The sequence below is a fragment of the Condylura cristata genome, unplaced genomic scaffold (genome assembly GCF_000260355.1).
Source record: "Condylura cristata isolate star-nosed mole 26May11 unplaced genomic scaffold, ConCri1.0 scaffold00017, whole genome shotgun sequence".
NCBI lineage: Eukaryota > Metazoa > Chordata > Mammalia > Eulipotyphla > Talpidae > Condylura > Condylura cristata.
In genome coordinates this window covers 27,292,176-27,312,177 of record NW_004567118.1, presented here as the reverse complement: position 1 = coordinate 27,312,177, position 20,002 = coordinate 27,292,176, and the positions used below count along the sequence as shown (strand labels likewise).

Sequence of the window (20,002 nt, the reverse complement as noted above, 5' to 3'; positions counted from 1 at the left end):
GCAAATTATTTTAAGGAGAGAATTAATGAAAAATAAAAAAAAGTAAATTGGTTTGGAAAAGAAAACAAAATGATATAAAAAAGGAACAGGAAATGTTCAAAATAGTAGGGAAATGTAAAAGGTAATAATAGAAGGAACATTCACATTGGTTGCAATAGAATGTGGAATGTTACCAAAAAAATTAGTCATGTTCAAAACAAATTTAAGATCTTTTCCAGGAATGCAAGGAAAATGGAAAAAATTAAAATGGGGGACAGAAGAGCAAATCAAGTTAGGGGTGCAAGGTGTTCCCTAAGAAGAGTTTGGAACAAAAGCTCTAACAGAGGAAACTATAAACAAAGATTGACAGGAAAAGAAAAAGAAAAAAAAGAACCACAACTTCCCTGCACTATAAAGGTCTTTATTTTCAGAAGGTTTTATGCTGCTTAAAGCAAGCTGAATTTTAAAGGCAGACACACCCTAAAGAAATATTTTCACAGTAGACATAAAGTCCAATCGTCATTTAAATGGAAGGAAAGTGTCTCTAACAAAGGAGTACAAGTAAAACTGGTCTCAGTCTTCTCTCCAATCCCATTTCAAAACAGACCTCTAGATTATTCTGTGGGAAATGCTGAAGCCTCCTTATGCAGCCATGAGAGAAGGCAGTTGAAAGACGTTCTTTATACATGAGGATTCTGGAGATATACTACTCATGTGTCCTACTTAGTAAAAGTACCTTAAAAATGAGCCCCAAGTGCCTGAAAGACTGAGACAAATAAAGGTGAAGAAAGATGTCATTGTAAAAAGGACTGAAAAAGGAGAAGCTTTAAAACTTACAATTATCACAAATTAAAGAATTTGTGTCCATGTCTCTATTCTCAACATACAGTGTAAAAATATGAATTAAACTGGATTGAAAACCCAGATAATGCTAGGGAAAAAATGAAGAGGTAGGAGTAACGAAGACCAGTGAGAGAGCTGAAAGCAGAACAAAGCCTTTCCTTCCCATCCCTGTAAAGAAACATGCGTTTCTTCCTCTTCTCCCTCCCGCACAGCCGCTCAGGTATCTGCCCAGTTTGCTCACATCCTCTGGCATCTACTAGCTGTTCTTTCTCTTTCCTGGAAAAGGACAGATTCCCAGCCAGAAGAAACACGACAGAAGGGAAGACTTTTCCTGATGCTACATCTCAAACCAGCACTTTTTTTCCTTTTTAAAAGATTTATTTATGCATACAGAACTGGGGTACAAGTCAGAGGTGCAGGGGCAGTGAGAGGGTTCACCAGAGACAGAGTGGGGAGCAGAACAGGCAGCTCCACGAGGTACACTGCTGAGGGGAGCAGCGGGCGCAGCAGGGGTCTGCTGTACCATGTAGGTCCCCTCCCTTGCCAGGGACTGAACTCTGCAGTGGCTGCAGATCTCTGCACAGTGCTGTGCTTTAGCCAACTGTGCCATCAGGGAGGGCCAACCCAGGACTTTTTATTTGTCCCAGGGGCAATAGCTTCTAGAGGAAGCCCCAAATTCTAGGGCCCATTAAGAAGGACCAAAACACTTTGCCAGCTGAGGGAACAGGCAGCAGGAGCCTGCCACATCCACAAGACCTCACCTGTACTCCCTGTTTGGACTGGAAGATCTCAAAGCATTTCAAAAGCCAAAGCTGTGCTCTGAAAGGACTGGACACAGGCACTCCTGGGTCTGGGCGCATGCGCTTCCCTTGGGCCACTCAGGTGTGACCAGGAAACGGAGCACCCAAGGCTCACCTCCAGCTTCTTGCCAACATGATGCTCTTCTCCCTTCCACTTCTCTATTTGCAGAATTTCTCAGCAAATGGGCTCAGAGATTTTGCCAGAACCCTCCAAGAACATACTCAAGCCCTTACTAAAAATCATCCAGTTAAAGGTGCTACCTCTTTGAATCCGTTAAGCAGACTCTCCAGATCAGATTTTCATCCCTTAAATGCAAAAATTCCCAAGGACTCTCCCAAATCTGGTACAACCCAAGTGCCCTCAGGCCGCTGCTGCTCAGGGTGTGGATCACTTTTATAGCAATAATCTACATATCACTGTGTGGACCACCACTTGTTTATGCCAGACCTCCACCCCCATGAAGCCTCCCTGGGAGATATTTGCAAATGCAAAGGCAGCTCACTTGGGCCCTCCAGTCTCCATGGAATGTCCTGATATGTCCTTCCTTGCTTACACACACTTTCTGCACACCCTCACTCTCTGGAGAAAGCCTCCTGCTGTGACTTAGAGGTAGGCATAGGTGCCATCGGAGTTTCCTCCCAGCACCCCCAAAATTGCCAACATGGGCGTGGAGGCTAAACCACTTTGCTCCCTCCATCTGTGTCTGTCTCCTGGGAAGTTCAGCGAGGGTCCTAGTCACCCTGGGCACCGATCTGCAAGCCCCTCGATGTCTCCCTGGGGATCAATCAACTCACTAGGCCTGTTTCTCAGCTGGCTAGGACACAGAACAATAAACTCTTATTTTCTGACCCTAAAAAGGAATGGAGTGATCTGGTTAACCAGGAATTTTGATGAACACAATTACAATGTAGTCTATACAAAGATACAGGAAATCAACCCTCCCAGCAAAACTGAAGCTGAGAAACATGGGGTCTCCTGTAGGGCAAAGCTTGATGGAAAAAGTTTGCAAATAATAGTGTAAATTGCAGGGATGAGTTGGATGGCCCCTCCTGGGTCAGAAGGCATTGGCTTCTGACCTTGAAGTGGCCTTGAAGTGTCTGGGGTCAAGCAGTGGAGTGTCTGAAGGAATTAATCACGCAGGAAGTGCTTTTACAAACCTTGCACACTTTCCAGCATGAGCCCTGACTTCAGCGACCCCAGAGAGAGATTTTACTGCCTTAGCACCTGCTCTACAGATATGAGATCGAAGGGGCAGTTCATAGGATTCCAAAGCAGGCAGCAAAGGGGCGAGGAGCTCTGGATGCCGGCCCACTTCCACCTGAGCTGTGGCTGGCAACACCTGCCCAGTGACGCCATATGTCAGGATCTGAAAGATGCCAACTCCTCTGCATCTCTTGGGAGAATCTAAGCATTAACCAAACAGTATAACTGTGCACAGAATGTGCGGCAGCTCACATGCCTCGTGGCTGTGTTTATGGTCATTCAGGGAAGAGGTTCCCACAGGTGCTCTGGAAACAGAGAAGAGTGGGGAGTAAGGAAATGGCAGCTGCTGGGGACTGGGGACCCCAGAGAAAGCCCAAAACCTGCGTCCCCCCCCTTTTTTTTAAAGATTTATTTATTTGTTCATACAGAACTGGGGTACAGGCCAGAGATGCGGAGGGTGAGAGGATTCACCAGGACAGAGTGGGGAGCAGAACAGGCAGATCGACGAGGTACGCTGCTGGGGGGAGCAGCGGGTGGGTCAGGAGAGGTCTGCCACACCGTGTGGATCTCCTCCGGGGTAGGTGGGGATCGAACTCATGTGGAAGTGGCTTAAGCTTCTTTGTACAGTGCTTTAACCCGCTGTGCCACCAGGGAGGGCCCAGCTGTGTCCCTTTTATGGTCTGAACCTGATGCTTCAAAGCCACCAAGGGCAAGGTTCCTTTTCTAGCTTCTAAGCAGGAAAACCTGAGGGATTCTGGTCACTAACTTCCGATGAGCAGATGTTTTATTTCAACTCCCAGCTCCTCAGAGGCTGAGGGATATAAGATCCTTCCCTCCTTACCCCTTCTCCGGTAGATGAAAATAGCATGGCCATCCTAATCGTCTACCTCTTGATCAGTCTTGGGGAAGATTGATGCATTAGCAGAAATCACCCAGCCTAATCATAAAGTAACCGTATTCCCAGATAAGCTGTAATGTATAAGGGACCCTCGGTCCCTCTGGGCCTCAGCTTCCTCATCTGTAAAACCAGGGGCTGCCAGACCTCAAATGCAGGCCTCTATGGCCTGAGGAAAGTCTTTCATAACAGCGTAAAAAACCACCACAAGGGAAATTTCAAGGCATTTACATGACCAGTGCAAGCTTGCAAAAGCAGCAGCCACATAAACAAAGGCGATGACAGGGACCTCCTGACCAGGAGCATAAATGTTCATGAAACATTGCTTTCCTTTCGGTTGCTTATCTCCAACTCATTCTTTTGAGGCCCAGAGAGGAAGAAGTCACAAACTCTTTTGGTCTAGATACTGATTCATTTGTTTGACCAAATCCAACTTGGAAATGCAGACACAAGTAAAGTGAGTTAAAAAAAAAAGTTGGAAATCATCACATGTAGGCACAGACTGGGATATTAAATTGTGGGCATTACAGCTCAGACCTGGAGACTTACTGGCCACCTCTTCATCCCTTCTACGCTCCCCCCTCCCTCCCTCATTCTCTGTGCCACAGTTGAGGCTAACACGTTCCTGTTTGTCAAAGAAAGGACTAGGAGGAGATCAGCATGTACCACAGTCCTGAAGGATCTCAAAATGCAGCCTAGATTTTCTTTGGTGGTTTAGTTCATTAGATAACAATATCAATGATCTCGCCCCAGAAGATGCTTTTGATGGACATGGTGACGATGGTTCATCAATAACACCTTCCCTAGGGAGCTCCATCCAGGTGGAGCCCCTTCTAGATGATTCTAGATGATTCCTGGTCAAACTTACCTCTGCAGAGAAATCCTGGAAAGAAGAAAGTTTCGCCAACACTTACTGCTGAGATAGAGTAAGAGGAGAGCGGAGCTAGTGAAGTCCTCCCCAGCCTTCCTTTAGTATTAAGCTGCAAAACTTTCTATCATTGCTGCTGGCACTTCCTAAAGTTGTTATATCTCTGAAGACAAACCTATAGCCAAACTGTACCAAGCATTCTGGTCCATCCCAACTGGACTTAGGAAGTTCAGAAGGGCACTGAAAGTTGCTAGCCCAGCCCATTGCCTGCTCACCAGAAAGGAACTTCAAGGGCCAGCGATAAAGCCGCTGCCATCAGATGCTCCAGGGGAAAAAGCAGGCTTCCCTGCATGCCATTGTGAAGAGCTTACGACTGGCACCAGGCTGGGCATCTCTGAGGGCCTGACTGGCTGCGAGCAGCAGGGGCAGCTTGGCTGCTAACTGCAGGTGCACAGGCACCGAAAGAAAACCTCTCACCACGGAAACTCATTCCTGCACTCTGCAGTGCTGCCAGCCCGAGCTCCAAGCGGTGCCCATCAAAGGCTTCTGACTCGCAGCCGGCTCCCAGTGAGACCTAATTGGTTCTGAACCCTGAGCACCCGAGGGAGATCAAGGCAAACAGGGGCTGGGACGGGTTCCACCAGTCAGTGGCATTTTGGAGTCTCTGCTGCTGGTGCCTGTAAAACTACACAAATGGTGACTGCTGAGAAGATTATTGTGGAGATGTGAGAGCTACCAGAGCTCTGTGGTACCACACAAAGAATGTGGGGTGTGATTGGGAGGCCTGAGTGCCAGGCCCAAAGCTGCCTCTGTCTTGTATCCTGCAGCTCCTGAGCAACTTGCTTCATCTCTGCTGCTTGGCCTCAATTTCCTCATGTCAGAAACCACGGAAGTTGGACCAGATGGTCCCCAAGGGTGTGTGTGTGTGTGTGTGTGTGTGTGTGTGTGTGGCCTAATACTCAATGGCTCTGGAAATTAACATCAGTATATCTGTTTTATGGTTAAGGGAGGAAGAAAGTCACATTCAAATGTGGACACTGGACTTGGAGGCACCGCCCTGCCCCTCAAAAGCTGGCCTAGCACCTGGCAGCTTTGCAACTCTGTTTCTACGTGGTGAACAGTGTCCTGATGGACAAGAGCCCACCCACCCCTTCACTTGTATTCCAGATTCACACCACTGAGTTCTGTTTGCCTAGAAACCGATTTCTGCCCTTACATCCTAGGCTTCCTTGAATCTGATGCTAGGCTTCACACAAAGGCAGGCCTGGGGTGGCCGTTCTGTGCTGGATGGTGGCCGGCACCCCTGCTCCCCACTCACCCTGAACTGACCTCCTGACCACTTCAGCTTGAGCACAAGGCACAGAAGGTCCACACCCCACATGTGTCAGGGTCGGCCATGAGCTTTACGTGGGCTCTTCTCTGCTCCACGAATTCACCTTAGTGTTCCCCTTCTTCACGGATCCCTTCTTCCCCACAAACCTGCACCTACAACCCAGCCAGGCCCAGACCTGCCAGAGCCCTAGCTTCCTGCCGCAGATCCTGGGCTGCTGTACCTCTGTCAGAACTTGAGGGGCCTGGCTTCTTTACAGAAGTCACTCTCCAAGTGTGTTACCTGAATCACATTGCACCTGAGTGTGTTCTTGGGGAACTGGTTAGCAATAGAGTCCTGGTCCCGGAGCCAGGGGCCTTAGCAAGCCACATACACCCTCACCTTTGAGGAGGTTCACAAGGACCTCCCGAGGAGCTCAGCTGACATATCAAGAAGTGCTCTGGATAATAAGCACTATTTTTCTCCTCCTGGCACAAGTCCAGACCTCCATGAGTGACCACCTCAAAATCTGAGATGACAGCTATCTGGACAGTGGGGGAGAGACCTGGAGGAATGGAGTGGCAGATGACTCTTTTCCTATAAGCTGGGCCTCCCTCAGCTGCCCAAAGCCTCCAAGACAGAGGCCACGGATGTCTTGGCTGATGAGAGGTCACTCTTTCTAAAGGAGGGGATCGAAATTGTAGAGGCAGAAACACTGATGAAAGAAATGTTCCACCTCTATGTCTCAGGAGAGCATCCAACATCATTATTGCTGCTGCCACCACCACCAAACTGAACAGATGAATCCAGCCCAGCCCGGGCCACCGTGCAGAGGCTGGGTTCACAGGACAGACACCCTCTGAGGGCACTTACCCCTTATAGTTTTCCCAGTAAAACTAGGCTAGGGGAGAGGAGGAAAAAAGCTGCTTCTACCTTCTCTTGTATGTGAGAAAAGTTCAAGAGGGAGGAGGCATCTGAATGCCAGTTCCCACAGTGGGGCTTGGGGTTCATGTCACACTGCTCCCCAGTCACATGCCCCTTCTAAACTGCTCCCCAAGGAACCAACACAGCCCTTCCCTCCACAGACACCCCTTTGAAAACCTCTTCCCCCGTCCCTTCCTCTTCTGACTTCTAACACAACTGCTCTCCTCATCTTTTTCCTTGCTTATGGCTTGGGCCCTTCAGCCAGCACAGGAGGTCACCAGTCCTTCTAAGTCCAGCAGTTAGTGCCCACATGCCAGTGGGTTCTCAGAAATACCTCTTTAAAATGTTAAAGTCATCTTAGCAACAGGCAGAGAAAGCAAGAGGCCCATTTATCTGCAGGCGATAACCATCAGAACCAGCGCTTACCATCAGACAAGAGCAGCACTTCTTGGGGGGCCACTAACTCACAGGAGGGTCTTGAGTCCTGTATGAAGTCCCCAGACTCAGAGCCAGGCCCTTGCCAGCTTCCTCTCCATGGCACCCTCTGCGGGAAATGAGGCTGAGCAAGCCGCTCCCCCAGGGTCAGTGCTCTGGGCACCCAGAGGATGTTCCTGTGGCTTTTCTCACTGCAGTTCTTTCACAAAGAAGCCACTACATTGCACAGTTCCTTCCAAATCTGCTCCAGCCCTCATGGGGAAATCAACAACGCATTCTGGACTTTCCAGATGCAAAGCTTCTGAAGGCTTTCTTTTTTTCTTCTTCTTTTTTTTTTTCCACTCTCTCTTTTTCCCCTTTCTCAGCTAAAAAAAGTTGGCTGAGGTCAAGACATACAATGGCCAAGCCTGTGTCACTGACCAGATGCCTCCCACCCTCAGGCCTGTGGACAAGAGCTCCTTTGTCCACCGTATTTTAGGCGGGATCCCCGGCCTGCCCAAGGCCTGCTGGGGAATGTTCCGCCAACTTCTTCCCAACCCTAAGTCACGGCGATGGCCCCAGCCCCAGCCCCAGCTGTGTGAACCCAAGTTCAGATTAAAAACCAACACAAAAAGAATAGAGAATGTGCCCCCAAAGAGCCATCATGTTGGACCATCCAGTTATGGATGCATCTCCAAGGCGAGGGTCCCTGCCTTCACTCTGCCCTACCCACCTAAAACCTGGACAGACAGTGAGGGGAGGGGGCGGTCCATCTTCAGATGAAGAGGGCCCAGGGATCACACAGCTGTTCCAAGTGGAGAAAGGACTGGACCCTCGCAACAACACTGCACCACCAGAGAGTGAGTTTACGTAGGGGCTTGGGTCCTTAGGGAAGATATTATATCACTCCATTTAGAAAGCTTTTTGGAATAGCAGAAGGCTTGGCACTTAATGTCACACATATCTGTGCTTCCTTTCAGATGCAAGACCTCTGGGATTTAGGAACTGACTATATAGAGTAAATATGGTTTTCCACAGGCACTGAGGCTCCGTCTGGGTGGTTTCCTATAAAATGTCACTGCTGCTCTCATACATATGGATGAAGTATTGACTTAGGAAGAGAGTTCAATGCCAGCCCCTTTGAGAGGGGGCTAGGAAATCAGTACTATCATCTAGGGACAGATGGAAGTCGGTGTGGATCCGAGGTTGCCTCATTCTTAAGAGCTATGATGCCAAAGGCAAGGCCTCAAGCTTCCATTTCTTCAAGTGCAAGATGGAGAAGATCACATCCTCTTTCTCAAAAGGTTGTCATGAGGATGAGGAGGGGAGAGTCACATAAACACTTGGCATAGTGCATGGGTGATGTAAGTGCTCAATAAAAGCGAGCTGCTGTTGTTACTGCCGCCACCAAACAGCTCCAAAATGAGGATCTGCGGTTTCCCTGGACATTAAAAAGTTTAGATTCAGCAAAACCAAAAAACAAACAACTGCATTAAAAACTGGGCAAAGGACAATTCTCCAAAGAAGTTATACAAACGGCCAATTAGTACAGGGAAAAAAATGCTTCATATCACTTATGACTCGGGAAATGCAAATACAAACCACAGAGAGATGCCTCAGGCCATTAGACTGACTACTATCAAAAATAAATAAATACATCGAAGTCAAATCAGAAAGGAACAAGTATAGGTGAGTATGTTGAGCAATTGGAAACTTGCTGGTGGAGAAGTATGGTTGTTCCTCAAAAAATTAAACACAGAACTACTATCCGATCCAGCAATTCCACTCCTGGGTACATATCCAAGAGAAATAAATGAAAGCAGGAACTTGAACAGATATTTACACACCCCCTCTGCAGCAGCCTTTAAACACAGGAGCCAAAGTGGAAATAGTCCAAATGTCCATCAATGAATGAATGATAAACAAAATGCGGTATTGCACATAAAGGCTGTTATTCAGCTTTGTAAAGGAAGGCAATTCTAACATATGCTACGACACGGATGCATGTGAAGACGTGAATGAAGCAGGCCAGACACAAAAGGGCAAATACTGCATGTCTACTCTTGTTGCATTTGTTTTGTTTGTTTATTTTTTTAGGTAAGATTGGTTCACAACACTGTATATGACATAGAGGTATAGGATCAAACCTCTTCAGATGTATGTTACTACACCACACCCACCACCAAGGCACCCACAGTCCTCCATCACAGATCACTGTGCCCCCTCTCTACTTTTGCCCCCTCCCAACTTTGCTTTTTACACCCAATTTTCCCTCCCCCTCTGGTAACCTCAATTCTATAATCAGATTTCTAGGGTATGTTTTTGCCTGATCCTTTATCTTGTGTCTCTATGTTCCACATGTAACTGAAAACATCAAGAATTTTTTCCTTCCCTTTCTGACTCATTTTGTTTAGCACATTCTCTTCCAGTTCCATCAATGCTGTTGCAAAAGGCAAGAGGCCATCTTTTTCAGAGCTGTGTAGTATTTCATTGTGTATATATACCTCATCTTCTTAATTCACTTATCTGTCTTAGAGAACTTAAGTTGTTTTCATAACTTGCCTATTGTAAATAGTGCTGCAGCGAACATAGGAGTTCATGTGTCCCTTTGAATTAGTGTGCTTTGTATTCTTCAGGTAGAAACCTAGAAATGCATTCACATGGCAGATCTATTTTTAATACTTTGGAAAATCTCTATAATACTTTACACTGGGGCTGGACCAGGCTACATTCCCTCCAACCGTGTACAAGGGTTCCTGTTTACCTATACCCTCACCAATAATTATTGTTTCTAGACTTTTTGATAAGGGTCATTGTCAAAGGTACAAGATGATATCTCATTGGAGTTTTGATTTGGATTTTCCTGGTGATAAATGATGATGAGCATTTTTTCATGTGCCTGTTGGCCATCTGCATAACTTCTTTGGCAAAATGCCTGCTTAGCTCTTTTGCCCATTTTTTGATTGGGTCTTTTGGGAGGGGGTGTTGAATGAGTTCTTTGTACATCTTGTCAAATGTATGATGTTCAAATGTTTTCTACAATTCATTGGGGTGTTTAATGTTAGTGATACTTTCTTTCACTGTACAGAAGCTTTTCAGCTTGATGTAATCACACTAATTTATTTTTGCTTTTGTTTTCCTGGTTATTCGAATCAAGTCCTCAAAGATATCCCTGTTGCCAATGTTGTGGAGAGTTTTGCCCAGGTTTCCTTCTACATATTTTATGGTTTCAGATCTTACATCTGAGTTGTTAATCCATTTGAGTTAATGGTGTGAGATAGTAGATTACTTGTATTCTTTTTGCATGTGGCTATTCATTTTCCCACCACTATTTATTGAAAAGACTTTCTCCAATGTTTATTCTTGGCTCCTTTATTACAGATTAACTGTTTGTATTGGGGGCTTAATTTGTGTGTGTGTGTGTTCACACTGGATATTTTAAAATATTATATGCGTATATATATATATTTTACATTATTCTTAATTTTGTACATTTTTTCATCTCAGTTGTAATCCCTGTGGACTTCCCACCATCACTTCACTCGTATGCCATCACCATAGTTCCATGTGCTCTTCCCACCCCAGTTTTGATCTTGTGTGTGTGTGTATACATATATACATATACATACATATATGTGTACATACATACACACACACATATATATATGTATGTATAGGGTATATATATATGTGTGTGTATATGTGTGTGTATAATATATATACACCCTATATATATATATTTTTTCTTGATCCCTTACACTCCTGCTATGAGTGAAACCATCCATTATTTTTCTTTTTCTTTCTGGCTTAAATTTTTAACAGGTACAGTTTCAGTATGGAGAAATGAAAAGGTGGATTTTGGTGATGGTTGTACAACAATGTGAATGTACTTCTTGCCACTGAACTGTACACTTAAAAATGGTGAATATATAGATTTTATATTCTATATATTTTGTCACAATCAAAGCAGTGTTTGGAACCCACAGAGATAGTTAGATGCAGATCAGTGTGACACATAAGCCACACTACAAAAAGCACAGGCAGGATCTCTAGAGAAATTGAGATATGCCCCCAGAGAAAGGCTGCTCCAAACTCTTAATGTGGTAGACCAGAAAGTCCAACTAGCAGATGAAACCAGAGCTAATTTCAAGGAAACTGAGGCAATACAGACTTATCCTAATGTCAACCATATGCTTCTTTGCTTAGGAGTGTGTCATATTCATGGGCCCCTGTGGTGGCTGTGCCTCTCTCTCAACATGCTAAGTCCCTGCTCTCTCCATCTATGTTCTACTTTCTGATTTACCCCTTTATTGCTCAGTCTCAGACCTCACCACCTATTCTGCCTGCAGAACTCTCTGATCTCCAGGATTGAACCAGTTGCGGAATGATAACCACGGGCTTTTATTGAGTGTTTGCTCTGGGCTTGGTCTGTTTCATATGTCACTTAACCTATCGAACAGTTCAATGAGGTCTATTTATTCCCATCCCATCTAATAGAGTAGAAAACAGAGGCTCTTGAATAAATCAGGAAGGGTGGAGAGAAGGACAAAGCAAAGGGGTGATACCTGGTGGATACCATGAGGCAAGGTCCAGAAAAACAGCACTTTGGGAGGGAACTGGAAAGATGGGCTATCAGAACACAGAGACAAAGAAACTTAACCTCCTTTTTTTAAGAAGAAACCATTGGTAGATTTTGAGCAGGGGGGAAAAGACTGCCTGCTCAAAAAGAGTTGTACTTTGGAGAAATTATCACTTGAGTACAAAAATTTCAAATGTGAAGGAGAGATTAAAAGTAGAGAACTGGTAATGGGATGCCCCCACTTTCTCTCTGCCATCTCAGAAGTAAGAGAAATGCGGTGCTTATATCTACATTGCAGTGCTTATATCTACATTTGTGAAATGGTCCCAACACAGAGAAGAAACTGAGGATCAGATCCAGAATGAAGGAGTTCCCCCACCCCCACCCCCCGCCGCCCCAGGACTGCTGAGTTAACTTGCATCTTCTCTCTGTGTAAAGGGAGGCTGGGTGGCACATCTATTCCCTGATCTTTGAGGTCAGTCATGCCACTGGACCACAGATAGGAAGAAGGCATTTCTTGGCTTCTGGAAATGCGCTCTTACCCACAAAAAGATAAAAGCCAAAGATAAAACCTAGACACCATGACCTTTACCTTTGGTCTTTCCATTTGTGGAATTAAAATGGCCTCGGAAACTTTCACAGCCCATAACTCCTTGGCTTTAAACAGCAATGAGGGACAGTTTTAAGGCCATTTCAGCCTTGACACCACTGTGACACTGCATCACACAGATGAGCAGATACAATTACAGACAATAATATGATGCTGTAGGCAACATACAACATCATGAAACACTGCTGCTCCCATATGACCTCCCGCCGGTGGCAAAGGACCTTTCTGGGCCATTACAAACCTGGACCTAAGCAGAACAAACAAGTCCTGCAGGTGTTTTATTTTTCAGGATTCACTAAGTTAATATCTCGGCATGTGCAAGACATTCTACGGGGTTCCTGTGTAGGGTTATCCTACTGTCTCAGTCCAGAAGTCACGATGGTTTTGCTTTATTGATCATCCTTTGTCATTAAAATAGTTAAAAGGACAAATTGTTCTCCATATTTTGGTTTCTGCAAATCGACAGCTTTCGATAGAGGGAGCCAAGAAGGCTCCCAGAGATGTAGGAGACTAATAATCCAAATGCGCAAAGAATGACAATAATTTCCACCGAGCTATTTTCCCAAGTTTAATTAAGTCCGATGCATCCGACCCTCTTGTTATTTTTTTCAGCTGAGGTGAAAAAGTGTCAACCAAAATAGGTCATGTACACTGTAGTCCCTTCCTCTAGAGGACGTATCATTTTGTTTGATGATGACAATAAGAGAGAACATCTGGGAATGGTGATGACTCATTTTTTTCTAAATGCTTCATCACCACAAAGGAACAAATTATTCTCCAGCCCGTGTTGTCCTTGGGGTACAGAGCCTTGAAGACACCTCCACTCTCAAATACACAGCCCCTTGGCTTCATGGTCAATCACAGACATCAGAAAATTACTAACGATCCATTCCTGAATGCCGTGGGCAATGCAGGCATTTGTAAATACCTAGGAATTGACTTCAACAATTTGGAAGTTCAGGCACAAACACAAATGAAAAATAGGAATAGCCATACAAGGGAGTCTGTCTGGCAGTCAATCAGCAGACAATATGAACTTTTAGAACTCAGAGCAGGGCAAGATCACTTTTGGCTGGGCTAGTCAGGGCAAGCTTCTCAGAAGTCACCAAATGAGCCTACCCCTGGGATGAAAAGCAACATCCCAGAACAGAAAGATGTTAAGAGAGCAGTAGAGTAAGTTGTGACACATTCTAAAGGGAACACAAGGAACTCGAACTAGTAGGCTGGTGAGCTAGCCTAGCTCAAGGGCTGCCATAGCACCCATTGATTACCTATCGGTGGGCACTGGAGCAAGTCTGGCCTTAGGCACATGGAGATGGAGATCAAATCCTACAGATGCACTCATTTTCATAAAGAAAAGGTGTATAGCTGAAGACACAAGGCACAATGCCATCTGTAAAAGTGAGAGGCTCAGTTTCCCTGACACTCAGCCCAGACCCTGCCTCCCTGCTACCTCTTACTTCCATGAGCATAAGCGGCACCCCCAATGTGTCTCTCCAAGACTCAAAAAATCAACAAACAGGTCTTCATTCTCTCCCCCACCCCAGCTCAGTGCCTCATTCAGGAGGCTCCACGGTGGCAAATGAATGATGCTGGTTCCGAGAATCAGAGTCACAAAGCAAACGAGCAGGAGGTCACAAGTAGAAGTAAGCGAACAAGGGAGAAACGGAGACACACCACTGGCTACAGAGAGACTGTTTCTCCTGGTCATCTCAGAAAAAGGACACTGTCAGGGAGGTGGGCGTGGGAATCTGATCCCAGGCACAGGAGCAGCTGATGAGCTTGAGGACAAGCAGGGAAGCAAGGGGAGATCTAAGACAGGTGGCGTTAGAGAGACGAGCAAGAGGCTGTCGTGGTGGCTACCACCAGGCTCTGGGTGGGTGGCTCCCTCAGGGGCCTGGCAACATGTTAGGGTCCAAGGCCCCTCATGAGGTTGCCATGCATTCCATGCCATGAAAGATGCCCAGTGTCGGGTGGACTTGTCAGAGCTGGCACCCGGTTTAAAGGGCCTCTGACAGGCCAGGTGCTGACGCCGTGGGATTCCTCAGCTCAGCATCTCCCAGGGTCACTCTGGCCTCTCATGGCCTATCATCTGCACAGTTATTTACTTCGTTTGTAAATAATTGTGTGTACCATGTAATGGGGGAAACTGAATTTGTACTGAAGTTAACGTTAGCCTGGCCCGAAGCAATGACACCTGTGAACTCATGGCTGAATTTGTTGTTGATTTTTCTTGTTCCAATATTCGCCAAACTAAATGCAACTTACAAGCTGCAGCCTGGACAAATTCATGGCACACACCCACAGTTGCAGCCTTGCCCACTCTGAGAAGCTCAGCTGCTTGTTGTGTGTAAAATGACCCTGCAGCGTAAGCATCCACAGAGCAGTTTCAGATGCGATTTTGCAAAATCAAACCTGAATTCTCCGCTGACCACACACCCACGTCGGCAGCAATGAGCCTCAGTCTTCACCTGAATCACCACTGGAGGGACACAGAAGGGAAATTCAGGAGGTGACCCGCAGTCAGGGCTTCTGGCCAGAGCCTGGGGATCCCCCTGCCAACTTCTCTTAGAGTGACAATCGGAGGAATGACACAGAAAAAGATATAGCTCACCCAAGGTTAAAACCCAAACAAACCAACCAACAAAAACCTAAAGGAGTGAACTGTCAGTCCCTGAGGATAAAGTCTGAAAAATCACTAGGCCAGTAGTAGCATAAAGGTGAAAACCTTAGGAGACAGAGAGTGATTGTGGAAGGGGAAATGGGGCCTGACACCTTCACGGTTCTTCTCTCATTCAAGATGCACTTGGTGCTTTTGCCATTGTCTGCCCCTAATTTGAAATGCAGGCTCTGCACCAGCCTAAGCACTGGGAAGCCATCCCCACGGCTCAGAAGCTGCCTGAGAACCGCCTTTCCCTCCCTATTCTGCACAGCAATTCCCAGAAGGCAAGTGAGCAGCAAGACAGGTGGGTGTGGGAAGCTTGGGAGGAGTGTTAGCCACTCTAGGAATTATGGGATCCCCAGGTCAAGCCTGGAGAATGCCCTGGTCACAGCACATGAAGATGGGGCCGAAGGAAATGCTGATTTCTCATGTACTCCCCCAATTCAGAATCTCAGAGAGCCAGGCAATAGACAACACGGCACCAGGTAAGCACACTTTTGGAAACAGGAGCTGTACGAGGAGACATGTACCTTATGGACTCTATAGGTAGGTGACTGTATGGGGGAAGGTGACTTTCCCATAGGTGACATATATTTTTGCCTCTCAAGATAGGCAAAGTCTACGTAGACACTGCCTGTTCAACAATAGCACAAAAAGGAGGGAAACATGCAGAATAAGCACCACCTTGAAGACTCCAAAGGAGAGACCAACTCAAAAAATAATTAAAAAAGAAAATGTCAGGAAATTGCTAAAATGCATGAAGTCGTCTCCTCTTTGAAAGAGGAACAGAAGCCATATGCAGAAAAACAGCCAAAATGAAAGGAAAACATAAAGGAGAAATGGATGAGGTAAGGGCTCCATGAAAGTACTCACTTAAATCCACATTAGTATCTGTGAATAAAAATGCAAAGTGTTCAATCAAAAAAGTACAGGGTAGGCCCTCCCTGGTGGCGCAGCGGGTTAAAGCACAGCACTGAGAATCTAAAGCCGCTTCCGCATGAGTTCGATTCCCGCCTGCCCCGGAGGTGACCACATGGCGTGGCAGACCTCTCCTGACCCGCCCGCTGCTCCCCTCAGCAGTGTACTTCGTACATCTGTCTGTTCTGCTCCCCACTCTGTCTCTGGTAAAGCCTCTCGCTGCCCCTGAGCCTCTGGCCTGTACCCCAGTTCTGTATGCACAAATAAATAAATCTTTAAAAAAAAAAAAAGTACAGGGTAAACTTAACTGGTTCTCCCAAAATATCAAAGCATAAAAACAAGGAAATAAATAATCAATATTTGGTTAAGAGGGTTCCATTAGAAAAGAGCAGATGAAATAGAGTAAGATCAATATCAATTGTAAAACTAAGAAAAATAAATAAATCCTGCACGCACACACACACATACACACACAGGCGAAGAGAAAAGTTAACCTGGGAAATCAGCTTTTCCTCAGACTCATGGCTAAAGAACTTCCCACTGGAATACAAGCTCTGTGAGACAGAGACTTTATCTGACTCACTGCTGTACTATGCTGTTTGACCAGGGCCTGAAACAGCGGTGCTCTGAAAACACTAGAAAATGCTACGTGGGAAAAAAATCAGCTCGAGTCAAAGTTCCACGTGTGGTAGTTATTTTGTCCATTGCTATGGACCACCAACAAATATTTGTCAAAGAGGGGAATAAACTGAGGTGCAAATAGGTGTTTCTGTCCAATGAGGTTGATCCACGATGTACGTAGCCAACCCAGTTGTTAGGAATACTTCATATACCAAAGACGCCGACAGATTCTTTTCAGCATGCATGAGAAGATATTACCACTTACTCTCCAGGCGCTGCGATAAATCAAATTAGGGAGATGACAAGGGGGAAGTAAGCCTGTAGACACATCCGTGAGTCATTTCTTACTCAGTGCAGCCCCCGATTTGGAAAGCCAGCCACCTGTGCACTACGTGGTAGATTTTCCAGCACGGGATGAAGCCCAGTGCCCTGGCACCATCCTGGCCTTCCTCCTTGCTGCCCTCTCATCCCAGTACCAGGACACATATCTGTCCTGCAACTTCATTCTAGGCCAATACAGACGAAGTCTCTGGCCATGTGTGAGAAGCACTTCGCACAGATGCCGCCTTTTCTGTTCAAGCACATGCTGACCAATAATGGGGGGGACTAATCAAGCTTTGGGGACAGGGTACTGGGAGAATCACCAAACAAAAAGTCTTTGTTCCTCCCTCCACCCAAGCAATGCTGTGACATATAAAGCACCAGAGTGGTCACTTCCTTTGCCAAGCAACCTGAGTAATGATTTTCTGCGTGTTTAAAACTTATTGAATGATCCAAGTCTCCTCCACCACCTCCCCCCATAAACCAGGGAAGACGAGCCACCAGTAGATGATGTTTTCTGGGATCAAAACTTCCTTTCTATTACCTCCTAAGAGAGTTGTTCATACTTTAGAAATCACAGCAAGCAGCATGATCTCAATGATGGAAGATAGAATTCTCCCCTCCCGAAGTGAAGTTCTAGGGAAACGCGCAAATCTTAACAAAGCTTTGTATTGTGGATTTCTCAGGCTGTTTTAATCCTATTTACTAAATGTTACATTTCCTGTTTTAAATCTTTGAAAATGATTTTTACTTTTAAATGTGTAAAAGTGCTTTTAAGATCAGCATAAAATCTGATGGTAATCAGTATATGTAGTTCTAAATTGACTGTAAGTCCTGGTTAGGTAAATAAATATATACAGGGGGGGGGGGGGAAGAAGGAAGGAAGGAAGGCGGCATGCAGGCAGGCAAAGGGTACTCAAGCTTTTTTTCTTATTTCTGCCTTTATGTATTTTCTATGGGCATATTGATGTTAATGCATCTTTACCAAAGATCTGTAACTTAGTACATTATAAGTGAATGCATAATTATAGCCTTCTTTAAAACTTTTGGATAATAATTAGTAAAAATCCATTTTACTTGCCATCCTCTAAACTGAACTCTGTTCATTGTATTAGCATTCAAATGGTGGAAAGACTTAGGTCCCTTATTTAGAGTAATAGAAAAGAACTTTCAGAACCAAGGCTGATACAAACATCAGACAGTACTTCCCAAAATAACAACAATATAAGAAAATATAAAAAATTAAAAATTGAAAAAAAGGTCTGATGGGAGGAGCCTTAGAGGCCATTTGATCCCATACAGCCATTTTGTAGGTGGAGAAACTGAGGTCCTGAGACAGATGAAGACTGGACACCAAGTGTCACCTCCTTGCTCTCCAGCTGCCCTAACCCTTGATGAGAGATTGCTTTCATCTCTGGAAGTCCAGCTCTGGTCAGAAGACACAGATGAAGGGCACTCCATGGGGGGGGGGGGGAGTATGGGCTAAAGTCCAGCACTATGAAGCTGGCCACGGCTGCTTCTGCTGAACCCCATGGCACGGCAGACCTCTCCTGTCTTGCCCACTGCTCCTCTCAGCAGTGTACGTCATCAATCTGCCTGTCCCGCTCCCCTCTGACTCTGGTGAACTCTCTCACTATCCCTGCAGCTCTAGCCTGTACCCCAGTTCTGTATGCATAAATACATAATTTTTAAAAAAAGAAGACACAGATGAAGTCGAAGCCCCACCTAAGAGCACTGCCAGGCTGACCCCAACACTGCCTGTGCATGGAGACCCTCAACGTGGAGTTCAGCTCTCTGCTTAACCGCAAACCACTTCCCATCTGTTTGTGGCTGGCGAAACCCCATGCAGGGCGGGGGCCCAGAAAGGAAACATCTGTGCACACTGAGGAGTGAAGTCATAAATGCACTTGATTTTCCCTTCTGGCAAATCCTCATCTGCCTATTTTTTTCCACTCATTGAAATGCAAAGCTTCATTCCAACAAGGGGGCCTGAAGATTCCAGAGACTTCTAGAAAACATAATCTCCACTCTGTAACAGGGATTCTCCAAACAAGGTATGCTTGGGTGCCTTGGGGCGTGGGCAGGGCTAACAGAAGCTGTAACTCCCACAAAACACTTAGTTGCCTACAGACACCCATTTGCTTGTCTCGGATCCAGCATCCAATCTCCAGCTACGCAGAGAGGAAGTTTAAGGGTAGGTTCCAAAGCTACCAGCAAGTCACGTCACCGCGCTGAACCTCGTCTTTTTCCTTTCCATATGTGAAAAGGGAAAACCCTCCTCCGACCCCTCAGGATTCCTGTAGAGATTATTATTAGTAGAGAGCCAAAATGATGGTAGATGTTCCATAAATATTAGCGCTGTCCCACCCTGTCACTCTTAACTCTGAAGTCAGTCATCGGCTGAGGTCACCAAGCTGAGTCTCTCGCCTCGCTGCCTGGGTTTCCCCAAAGCCCAGGTTTCCCTCTCCAGAGCAGCTTACAGAGACCGGCCTCCTCACAGGGCCAGAGCAATGGCATGGACAATGGAATCACTAAGCTCAGAGAACAAGACTGCAATTTAGAGAACCAGGAGAAAAGGACCAGGAAAACCAAGTTGCTACAACACCCAAGTCTACCAGGACTGCTGGAAGGCCAGGGACCCCTGGTAAATGAGCCCTTGAAAGAAACACCCCAGAACAAGAACTGCGAACCAGCCCGCCAAGGCCCTGCTGCTTTCCTGAAGATGCTTCTTGCCATCAGCAAGGACACCTTAAAAAAAATGAACACTCTCCTCCACCCCCCAACACACACACACACATTTGGATAACAGGAAGGACAAAGGCTCAGGTTATTTATTTATTTATTTATTTTGTAGAACGGGGGTACAGGCCAGGGGTGCAGGGAGTGAGAGGATTCACCGGAGGCAGAATGGGGAGCAGAACAGGCAGGTCTACTGAAATACACTGCTGAGGGGAGCATGAGAGGTCTGCTGGCCATGTGGGTCAGCTCCTTGGTGGGGACTGAACTCAATGCTAGTGTGGAGACTTAACCCTTAAGCCACCAGGGAGGCCCAGTT

At 46.0% G+C, this 20,002-nt stretch overlaps 1 protein-coding gene across 2 annotated transcripts in view; it reads right to left on the bottom strand.

The window, feature by feature from the left end:
- Positions 1–20,002, bottom strand: part of GAS7 (growth arrest-specific 7) — a 213,619-nt gene that overhangs the window by 90,094 nt on the left and 103,523 nt on the right. Inside the window, exon 1 of one of the 2 annotated variants that reach the window (XM_004684592.2) lies at positions 7,249–7,684. The exons of the other annotated variant lie outside the window; for it this stretch is intronic. Within the exon in view, the coding sequence (XP_004684649.1) occupies positions 7,249–7,251 (3 nt within the window). The 5' untranslated portion in view covers positions 7,252–7,684. Of the gene's footprint in view, positions 1–7,248; positions 7,685–20,002 lie in introns of those variants that run through there. 2 annotated transcript variants of the gene reach the window in all.